Source organism: Hypanus sabinus, chromosome 14, assembly GCF_030144855.1.
Source record: "Hypanus sabinus isolate sHypSab1 chromosome 14, sHypSab1.hap1, whole genome shotgun sequence".
Taxonomy (NCBI): Eukaryota; Metazoa; Chordata; class Chondrichthyes; order Myliobatiformes; family Dasyatidae; genus Hypanus; species Hypanus sabinus.
Genome location: NC_082719.1, coordinates 52,370,843 through 52,382,647, shown reverse-complemented (window position 1 = coordinate 52,382,647; position 11,805 = coordinate 52,370,843). Strand labels below are relative to the sequence as shown.

The window sequence follows — 11,805 nt, the reverse complement described above, 5'->3', positions numbered from 1 at the left end:
ATTTCATCTTACAAATCTCATTTTCATCAGGATAAATGTCATCCACCCTCAGGGGCAGTTGTTTTGAGAACTTATCCGCCTATTACATGTTATACGAAAGGTCATCAGCAGTTATTGACAGTATATTCCTCATTCCTCCTTTAGTGGACTATTTAACATAACTATTTGCAGAATATGGGTTATGGCATCTCAGCTTTGCATAGTCCTGAATCCTCACTTATATATGAAATTACAAACAAGAATTACTGGCTCCTGAATAAGATTGGGGCTAGAAGTTTTTCTTTTGTGGGTAGGAACTGAATTGGAGATGAGTAAAGAAAATCTTAGTTCTTCAGTCAGCTTGTTCAGGAAATACTGCAGCATTCTGTAAATGGATGGCCACTCAATTATTTAGTTATCCAAAATCTTAAAAATAAGTTGGAGTAGGAAATCGATGGTCATTTATTAACGTAAATTGCATAGCATCGACTTAGAGATACATAATAATTTTAGTTTCAACTGAATAATCAAATTATTCAATAAAATATGTTATGATCTGTATGGCCTGCAATTATTTTCATATTAACATCTTTGACTAAACTCAACTTTATAGTGGGCTGGCAAAACAGGTGAAATTTTCTCATGAATATTTGCATATATGTATTCACCAATTTGCTAAGCCGACCTTGAGACTTGTGAATACTACCCCTTCTAACAGAACAGACTGAAATCAAGAACCCAAATGAAAAGTACTGGCTGCACCGATTGGTCAAGCTGTTTTAATTTCAACGTGACTGGCAAGTTGATCTGTCTTTTGATTGGATAGACCTGGTATCAATCAAAGACCCTTTCTTTCTCTCAGCCTTTGCCCCCCCCCCCCTCCCTGTAGCTGTCACGAGCGATCTGGAACGGGGTTAGCAGTTGTTCGACTTTCTCTTCGCCGGTTTCTGACTAGGATCGCCATTATGCATTTAAAGCGACTAGCATGGCAAGCGAGCTGGGACAGTTACTGTATAGGAAAAAATTATTAATATTTTCGGATTTGAGGGTGCTAGGTAAGATTGAGCAGTTGATGGGCCTGGACAGCCACTTCGGTGAGAGAGGGCTCAATGCCGCTTTAGCGCTTTGTTTACCTTCGTCGTGCCGGCTTTAGACACCATCGGCCGGTTCCGTTCTCATCGCCGAGTCCTGTTAAACATCCTGCCCACCTCTCTCCCTCTTTCCCCCTGGGTTTATAATATTTTCATAAAGATGGCGGAGGGACCACAGGCTGCAAACTAATGACTGTCAGAAACATCGCTTCAATTTGTAATATGGTGAGTAGACGTCCGTAGACGCTTTTCGGCTACACGGGCTGGTTACACAAGCCGTTACAGTTTGAGCTGCGGTAGACAAAGCTCGGTTTTGGAGAGTAGATTTAATAACACCGCTGCTGTTAAGTTGTATGCAATTCAAAATTAAATTTACGGAATATCAGAATTGGGATTAAAATTGATATCTGCATGAATAGTTCCAATCCGGTGTTATCATCATGTTCACGATCCTAATACTGTATTACTGTAATCAAATTGCCGTTGAATGAAAATGAAACTTCCTTAGACACTCTACCACGGATGAAATTATATAAAGAAAACACACAGAGCTTTGAACCGGTGGAATTGCAATTTAAATGCAATGACAAATTGGACGTGGGTAGGGGAGAATAACTTTTAAATACGTTGTATAACACGGTTAACCTTTTTTGTGTTTGCATAGAAAATGTACCAGTAAAAAATATTTTTGGGATTGAAGAAATCATAACGAGATGTGTAGGTGTATTGAATGGGAAACAAATCTGGCCCCTAAAACAAAATTATATTAAGATGTTTACCGTTGACTATTTTAAGTAAAACAATCATTCAGTGGAATTTAAATGAAAGTTACTGGGCGGAGGTTGACCCATCTCGAGATACCACAAAAGCTCTATCAACAGGAATAGACTTGTAGTAAAAGTTTTTTTCATATATGAAAGAACATCAGAAATCATTGAGGAAGCAATTGAATGTTGTAGTGGGGAACTTGAAACTCTTTCTACGTGGATGAATAAAAAATGTGATAAAGACCCTCTCTTAAACAAGGCGAAAGCATTTATGTTGGGTCATTTTAGAAGAAGGAGATGGGTGGAATATTTGTTTCTGCCTCCGATATTCTTGTAAAACAGGAGGATGAGTTCCCAAAACAACGGCATAAGATTATTCATTTATTTTCCCTCATTTGGATATGCTTCTGGGTCGAATTAGAATGTTAGCTACATTATTTGTTGGAATGTTGAACTTGCCAGCATAGATTGATATTGACAGCTTTTGCTCCTGCAACACTGACCACTCCTATTAGTGACTGATTTATGATATATGAGCAGGAATTAGGAAACACAATATTATGGTATGTACACAAAGTATGTGTATACTACTGATTCCTGCTCCAAGACGTTTACTTCAATAAGATTAATTTTTCTTTGTGTATGTTTTTATTGCATTTTGTTATTTTGAACACAAATGATAAAGACTTTATTTTTCAGCCATATTGTGCTTTGGTTTACTTAAGTTTGTATCCTGGAGTTTGTAGTTTTCCATCTAGATTAAAAGCTATCTCAATTATTTAATTTTTCTTGCAGTTCTCCTGCAATCTCTGATCAAAGAAAAAATATGAAATCATCTTTTCCCTGTGAAAATATGATGATTAAGTTTCTAATCTTTGATAGATTTGCAATTTACACATTTTAAAATTTAAATGAATGCAATTCTTAGAATCAATCTAACTGCATAAACACGTTTTCTTTTTTTTTTAAAAAAGGCTCAATCATGCTGACCCTGAGATCCCAAGTTTGGCTAAAGTTTGCTTTAAGGTTGTAACATTTAATCTGTAGCCTGTATTATACAACAAAAGTTAGAAATGATGGGCTGAGTGGCTTTCTTCATTTGCAACCCATGTGCATTTCATTGCTGTATGGAAAGAAAGATTAATTACAGCGGAGAGATGTAATGTTTATGTTTCACAAGTTAGAAAGCTCAAAGGGAATGAGTGATAAATGAAACTCACAATATATTATCTGAAATTTACAAATTATGCGACAGTTAATGTGATTTATTAGAAATGGCTGCTTGTTCTTTATGAATCATTCCATACAACAGAGAGTAACAATAGGAGGTGTTGAATTATTTGTTGTTTTGGGTATTTTAAACTTTACCTCAGTTGAAGAATAAATATATGTGAAGGAATTGTAAATTATTGGCCCTGAATTATGGAGGAAATGTTACTGCTATGAACAATATGTAAGGTAAGTAACATGCATAATCTGTCATCAGCAACATTACTGTAGAAATGATAAAAGTCAAGATAATGATATATCAGCAACTTTTATTACAGTGGGAAGTTGTCTTTTTGAATTTGGTCAGGCTAAGTTAATAATTAATTTAAACCATTGTATTTTGGCTGGCGCTAAAATCCATATTTTACGGCAAGACCCAGAAGCATTGGAATTGTATGACCTGAGGTCTCTTAGTTAATTATCCACATTTATATAATTAACACTAAATATACTGCTGCTTATCATTGGACCACTTTGATAGTTTGGGCTGGAAGATACAAAGCAGCTATTGTGAATTCCTCATTATGATCTTCAGTCAAGCATAGTTCAAAAAATATGCTGAATATCTCAAAATTATGAAAATACACCCTTGAAATGAAATGGGTCTGTATTGCTAAGAAATACACCTGAACTTATATGGAATTGCATATTTTTCTTGAGACCCAATTGAATAGCATCATTCAGTTTCCTGATTTAGGATGATGTTAACTGGTGTGTCTTTAGGTTTATTATTTTTAATGTGTATTTTAACTTTGAAGAAAATGTGCCTTCCTATTGGAATGGTTGCTGAATTTTGGGGCTTGCAAGAATCAGACAAGTCCTTGACTGTAATTAAAATTATTGAAATTTCTTTAGAGATAATTTTCTTCTACTGGTGAAACTTTCAATTTCTCTCATGAATTCCTGTTGGTAAGAAATCTCTCTTCTCCTTTATCTTGTGAATATTGCTACCATGCCTTGTGAAATCTTATCACCTCACAGGAACGGCTGATTTATATTTTGATAATTGTTTTGATCTTCACAACTTGTGACCTATTCAAGGTTCATGTTATGATTTGATTTCAAGAATTTAGACTTGTTAACATTATAAATCAGCATTGCATTTTTTACCAGAGAGCTTGCACAAAGCAGCTTCTGATTGTATTCACAATTACCTCAGTTTGTGAAAGCAGGCCTTTGAGGCAGACCAGAGACGCAGAACTTGCACAGATCTCACACACACAGACAAAAAATCTGGCTTTCCTGAATTTAGATCAGTGAAAAGCACCTCCTTTATTTCAGAGGGTAAAGACTACAGCGTATTTTAATTTTTGTTGATCCCTGCCAGTGCCTGTAGTAATTCCTATAAACTAATAAGCGTCTCCATTTTATTTGGATATCGTCTCTTTTTACAGCATCTGCTTTATGTGACTGGGATTACAAAATATTTGAACACTCTCCACTACCAGTTGCAAAAGAGATGAATAAGATAGATTATCAGAGCAAAAAAAAATCCAAATTCTATTTAAAATTAAAGCAATAATTTGTTTTATGTTTGTGCTTTATAAATAAAGACATATCAATGTCCATTATTGTCATTTGAGTACCACAGTTTTATAGCATTGGAACAAAATTTGTGGTAGGATTACTTGTTGTTCAACACATAGATTTATGATGGAAAACATAATTAGGCCAGGCAAAACATCTCTCGTTTACTTTCTTGAAGGTGATAAGGGAAATAAATTGGCCCAAAGGAAAAATAGTTTGTAGTTTCACATGCTAGAAAAGAAGAGAACTGAAAAATTAAGTCCTACTTAGCTTTTTTTAAGAGAGGAAGTGAGTATGTGCTTAGAAGTGTTGGAAGAGGCCTTTGATGCAGAACCACTGGCTCAGACTGGTAAGCACATGGCTTGATTTTAAATTTTATAATCCATGTATTTCTTCTCCTTTTTAGTTGCCATTTATTGTTTATCAGAATAGGGAAAAATTGCACCATTCTCATTAAGAATCTAACCATCATGTATTAATTACTTTCCAAGTTAGATTTAAATTTGAGTAAGCACTAATTTGGTTACAAAAGTCTATATAGAGGTGGGGGGAGGGGTTAGTAATTGAAACATACCTTTTAAATCTGAATCCATTAATGAGAGAAGGATACATATTAGTTGCAAGTTCAGTTCAGTGTGGAAGTGGGAAGGAGACAAAGATGATTTTCAACTGGAAGCTCCAGATGGTCATTGCAGACAAACAGAGGGACTCAGTAAAACATCTTCCTAGTCCTTGCTTGGTCCAAATGGAGGGATGATGAGCTGGGGAGTTGTGGAGAGAGTCATCCCTGTGGAAAGGTGAAAGAGGTTGGAAGTGCTAGCAGAACGTTGCATTCACAATGGCCATAGGATGGACTTTGGCACAAAATTCTGTGCCACATGAGTGGCTTTTGGTACCGCCTGGTGAAGGAAGCCATTGAAGTAAAGCTAGAGGAAAAGAACTTTAACAAAGACCAAAGTCTCACTCTAAGTAAGAACCGGGATTCGATTCTAAACAAGGTTGTTAGTCCTCATCCAATCAAATTTCTGCTGTCCTAAACAGGAGGGACTGACTGCGGGGATATAAATGCTACCGGACTCATACCTGATGAAGGTGGCAGAGTTTGTCATGGAAACATCAATTAAAATGGATACCTGTACCCAACTGGAAGCCCGAGAAGAGTTTATTCTGACTTCTGTTTAAAAAAAAAATGGATTTTTTTCTGTTACAGTATATGCTGGTTTGATACAAAAATGTTTGCTCAGAAAAATGTGTGCATATCACAAATATGAGAATTAGAGGTGCCAAGTCACTTGAATTAAAATACAAATATAATGTGGGTTTATTTTAAATATATTTGGTTAGTAGTTCAATTTAAATACCTTTGTTCCAGGTCAAAATTTTAAAGTGTAATGTAGCCCATTAGTATTTTTATTGAGCTTCCATGAAGTTATCAGCCAAAATTACAGGATGGAGAAGTGGGACAAATTAAGTCCATAGAAAGTCCACTGATGAAAAAGTTGATAATGAGGAGAAATGGCAGATCTGTTCACAGCAGATTAGTGTAATAGCTGGGACCATTCTTTATAAATCTTGCAATTTCATAGTTATACCTATAAACAGAAACAATAATTCACTTGCTATTATTTTGCATTTATTGGCCAATAGCACCACCTGGTTAAAATTTTTAACTTTGAGTCTAAAGTCCTCGCAAGGATGACGACATGCAGACAACAAATGCAAGAAAAAAAACATCAGAGGGATTTTTGTTCTGTTCCTTACAGGCTACAATTTGCATAGGTCGGGAAAAGTTAGGTACTCTTTGTTTATCTGAATTTTCATAATTTTTGTATCAGGGAAAAATGTTTTGAATCAAAATGTGTACAAATACATCTTTGAGCTTTTTAGGTTATATAAAAGAGAATGTACAGTAAAGAAGATTGAGAGGAAATTTGGTAGAGTTATTCCAAATTACAAGGGGTATAGATAGGGTAAATGCAAGCAGGCTTTTTCTACTGAGGTTGGGTGTGACTACAACCTGAAGTCATGGGTTAAGGGTGAAAGGTGAGAAGTTTAAGTGGGGACAGGAGGATGAAATTTCTTCACTCAGAGAGAGTCGTGAGAGTGTGGAATGAGCTGCCAGCACAAGTGTGGAATGAGCTGGATTTCAATACATAAGCGAAGTTTGGATAGGTACATGGATAGTAGGGGTATGGCGGGCTATGGTCCTGGTGCAGGTTGATAGGAGTAGGCAGCTTTGATGATTTCCACACAAACTTGATGGGCTGAAGGGATCTGTTTCTGCGCTATACTTCTTTAAGATTCTATTTTGCCCCAAATGACATCTGATATATATATGAGCCAATTCCTATCCTATATCACTTAACTCAATCAACATATTCTTTTATTATTCTTGCTTATTAGATGCCTTTCAAACTCATTAGAAAGATACCATTTTATTTATACTCTAAGTAAAGAAATTCCTTTGGACTTCTCAGAATATATTTTCAAATAGTTTGTACTTGCATTTTCAATTTTACTCTTTTTTAAACTTCTGGTCAAGTGGAAGCACAATGAGAGAAAGTTCAATGTTCAAGTTCAATGTACATTTATTTTCAAAGTACATATGTCACCATATACAACCCTGAGATCTGTTTTTCTTGTGGACATACATACACAGTAAATTCAAGATGCACAATAGAATCAATTAAAGATTGCAGCCAACAGGATGGACAGACAACTAATGTGCAAAAGACAACAAACTATGTTAATACAAAAAGAATAATGAAAATAAATAAAGAAAGAAATAAATATCGAGAACATGAGATGAAGAGTCCTTGAAAGTGAGTCCAAAGGTTGTGGGAACAGTTCAGTGATGGGGTGAGTGAGGTTATCCCCTCTGATTTAAAAACCCTGATGTTTGAGGGAACCGCTTCTGAACCTGGTTGTGTGGGTCCTGAGGCTTTTGCACTTCCTTCCTGATGGCAGCAGTGAGAAAAGTGCATGGCATGGTCTAGATTTAAAATTGGAATACATGTTCTTTTTATTAATTCCTGGAAACTCTTTTAACCAGGTTTGGAAAATGTAAAATTTTGTGTTTGTCTTTGTGACAAGTTCATACTCGTGTTTTTTTTTAACAAGGAAGTAAATTCGTCAGTAATTTGGCTGATATATTTTATATGCCTGGAGCTTTTAGCATTTCATGTTTCCTTCCAGAGGTGTTTTAGGCAAGAAATTCTGCTTGTGGCTGGGAAAACAAAATCTAACTGGCACTGAGTGGCAAAGGATGAAATAACATTACATAAGAAAATTTAAGAAAATGTAGTCCTTAAGATTTGTTAGTAATCCTAGTGTTCAAACATACAGTACATTTTTGTGTTGTTGCACTGTGATTCAGCAATATGTTGTGCAATTGTGTAAGAAGCTGGATCTCAGTTGTAATGCTGTGGAGTGGTGTAGACTAGGGCTCAGAAATGTTATGTCTAAGCTAATTTATTGCTGTGGTGCAATTGCTCTTAATCTAAAAGCAGATTTCTTATGACTGCTTCCCATAACATCCACCTCCTCCTCACACTAGTTTCCTTCCTCGTCAACTTTTGTTTGTAATGGTTTAGGGCGAGTCTGAGTCTTTAACAAGTTGTTGAAAACCATAAACCGTAGACTTAGTTGGTAAGCAACTAAATGTGTCAGTTTGGATGAATTTGACATTTGATAATATTTGACTTCCAATAAGGAGAATTTTTGACAGTTAAAGTTCAAATTAAATTTATTATTGAAGTACATATATGTCACTAGATACAACTCTGAGGTTCATTTTCTTGTGCGATTACTCAGTAAATCTATAGCATAATAACCATAACCGAATCAATGAAAGACCGCTTAACTAGGGCGTTCAACCAGAGTGCAGAAGACAACAAACTGCAAATAGAAAAGAAGAAATAATAATAATTAATAAGCAATACATATTGAGAACATGAGATGAAGAGTCCTTGACAGGGAAAATACACAGGGAATTCCAAAAATTGATCACAATAATGTTGGCAGCAACTTAAGAAGACATTGCTTGTTATCATAGAACCTTACGATAGCAGCAATGTAGACCATGTAGCCTAACAGTTTCCTATTTTTGCAAGACTGCTATTAAGTTTGCAGCCACTGTCCTTTCACTGGCTGCATAAATTTTTTTCACTTGTGTTACTGCTAGTGTTTTTTCTGATGTAACAAATTATATTAATTCTGTCTTAATACTAATACTTTCCTGCTATAATGAGACTTTTGAGTACAAACATCCCTATGCCTTTGTTTTAGTTTTTTTTTTGTAAATATGCTCTTTAACTTGTATTGACTCTTCATTGTTCCTTCCAAATCCATTACCTATTGCTTTGGCTACATTTAACTTCATTGCCATGCTTGTCCACTCCACAACCCTGTCTCTCCTCTGAAGTTAATTTCTATTTTTAATCATTATTTACTATACTTTCAAATTTCATTCCATCTCCAAACTTTATCATTGTTCTCTATGGCTGCAAATGTTAATGAATAATTAATGAATATTGTTCAATGTTTTGATATCACTCTTGAGTAGGAAGCCTGCAGGTTCAAGTTCTACCATAGAGCCTTGAATAATGTAAAGATCCCACAGGAAGCAGAAACAAAAATATGAAACAGATTAACAAAATGTTTAATTTTAAAATGAAGTATATTGTAGCTGTTTGTATGTAATCTTCAAAATTGTACTTACAGTAAAAATTGTTGTTATATCTGGTTAAATAGATAAATGCAACATAAAATTTTAAAAATGAGTGGAAATGTAATCACATTTTTGAATTAATTTGTGATGACATTCATAGTTATTTTCATTTGTTCTCAGGAAATATACTCTTGTTGGATGCAGTTTGTAAAGTAGTTGTGTATCACCTATTGTTCAGGATGCAGGTTATTTGCTTCCATGTTGCCTTTATGGATCTGAAATTGCTGATGAGTCAACATGGAAAGTATAGATTCTTCAACAGATGGGCAAGATGGGAAGGAAGATAGTTTGTGATATGATCTACTACCCTCTTGGTTTTCATTGGCCTTGGCTCTCAATACTTTCTTGATTGCTTCTTCAGCTTGAATACTGGGCCAGTCATTACCTAGAATCCTTAGGAATGCTGGATTTCTTCAAGGAAGCTTTGAGCACACTCATGAATCTTTTCTCTACCTGTTAATCCCTTACTGACATAATGATGGTAACTGCTTCTGTTGAACTATTGACACAAAGTAGAGAGATCACCACTTTTATTCTCACTCCCAACATGTTGTGATGTTCAATGATTTGGCTTAAAAGGATGATGAAAGCCAATTCCTTTCAGAGGAAGTTGGATGACCTCTGAAGATCAGTAACTTGTGTTATGGAGAAGAATGTGAATGTGTGTTTGGCTCCCTTTCATTATGTAGATTCAAACTCAGTGGACCATATATTGAAATAAGGATAACAACTCATCAGAATGAACATAAGAAAAGTAATATTGAAGAAAATAATGACACCGAGAAGCAACATTGCTTGGAATAATCCCAAATTTATAAGGATGTAGGCAAGAATAGTTGCGATGACCTAATCTTAAATCTTCTAAAGTTTGATCTTTGTGACCATAGAAAAATTGTTACTGCTTTATTATTTAAGTGAGAGACTGACCATTTAATCTACTATCTGATGTTGGAAAATTACCAGTTTGTAATTAAAAAAAATAGTAAACTGAACATGTTGAAAAAGTTCAGCTGTATGCACTGAGTTAGCCAGCTTGATTTTGTAGGGTAGGTTATTTCTGACACGCCAGACTGAATTTTTGGAAGTGATATTGACTTGGTTAGGAAATTCATTCACTATTGGAGAATTTAGTTAGTTGTAAGGGTGTTTTCCATAAGTATCTCTGGGAGTGTGACAATTGATCTTGTAACTGCTTTGGGTGACAGGTCATAAAGCCACTTATCCAAGTTTGTTGATGACACAAAGGTGGTTTTACAACCACTGTGGTTGGAAGCAAATTACCGTGAGTTATTTGAGTGAATGAGTAAAATTGTGGCTGATGGATTGTGATGTCGACAAACAAAGGTTTATCAACTTTGGGACCTAAAAGGATAGAATAATGAAAAACCAGTAATGATTGAAGGAGATGGAAATAGGGTGTCCTTAGCTGTTATTAAAATACCATACATATATATACAAAGCAGTCAAGTTGATTGAAGGGTGATTTTTACGTTATGTAGACCAGGATACACAAGGGTGGAAGTTTGATTGATGATACAGTATAGAACAGGCCCTTCTGGCCCATCGAGCTGCACAGCCTGCAACCCACCTATTTAACACAAGCCTAATTAGAACAATTTACAATAACCAATTAACCTACTAACTGGTTTGTCTTTGGACTGTGGGAGAAAACTGAAGCACTTGGAGGAAACCCACAGAATCACAGGGAGAATGTTCAAATTTCTTACTGATGGTGCCGGAACTGAACTCTGAACCTCAGAATGCCCCACGCCGTAATTGCATCATGCTAACCGCTATGTGACCACAGCACCCAACACCATACTGCTCAATTTCAACCAATTGGTATGAGCTTTGAGGAGCAAATGGGCAAACAGTCCTGTCTAGGTCCTTCATTTAATCACCGGGCAGATCAACACCTGAAATGTTTCATCCCGTATTTCTTCCTCAGCTTTGCTGTCTTTATATCTCTTTAAAATTTTTAGGACCCACTAGGTTTGTAAGGCAAATACACAAACCATAACTTGGAGAAAAATTAAGAAAGACATCTCAGGAAGAGCACGTTTGACCAGCAAGGAGAAAGTCTGAAAGGCTTTATCCCAGGGGGAAATGGCTAATGCAAGGGTCATATTTTAAGGTGATTGGAGGAAAGTATTGGGGGGGAGGGGAATATCAGAAGTAGGTTTTTTTTTCACATGGAAAGTGGTGGGTGCATGGAATGCACAGCCAAGGATGGTGATAGAAGTTGACACCTTAGAGACATTTAAGAGACACTTAGATAGTCACATGGTTGATAGAAAGCTGGAAGTCTATGTGGAAGGTAAGGGTTAGATTAATCTCGGAGTAAGTTAAGAGGTCGACACAATACCATGGATCGAAGGGCCTGTACTGTGCTGTACTGTTCTGATATTCCTTTGCAGAGTCTTGGTTGGATTACATCTAATGC

General features: G+C 35.8%; 1 protein-coding gene and 1 long non-coding RNA gene across 3 annotated transcripts in view; one reads left to right on the top strand and one right to left on the bottom strand.

The window, feature by feature from the left end:
* Positions 1-864: 864 nt before the first annotated feature.
* Positions 865-11,805, top strand: part of usp46 (ubiquitin specific peptidase 46) — a 66,273-nt gene continuing 55,332 nt past the window's right edge. For both annotated transcript variants that reach the window (XR_009515664.1, XM_059989195.1), the window contains exon 1: positions 865-1,295. Coding sequence is in view for 1 of the 2 variants with exons in the window: in XM_059989195.1 (XP_059845178.1) it covers positions 1,260-1,295 (36 nt within the window). In the remaining variant the exon portion in view is untranslated. The remainder of the gene's footprint in view (positions 1,296-11,805) is intronic.
* LOC132404749 (uncharacterized) overlaps positions 8,288-11,805 on the bottom strand; it is a 63,730-nt gene continuing 60,212 nt past the window's right edge. Inside the window, exon 3 of the long non-coding RNA XR_009515665.1 lies at positions 8,288-8,530. This is a non-coding gene — a long non-coding RNA (uncharacterized LOC132404749). The remainder of the gene's footprint in view (positions 8,531-11,805) is intronic.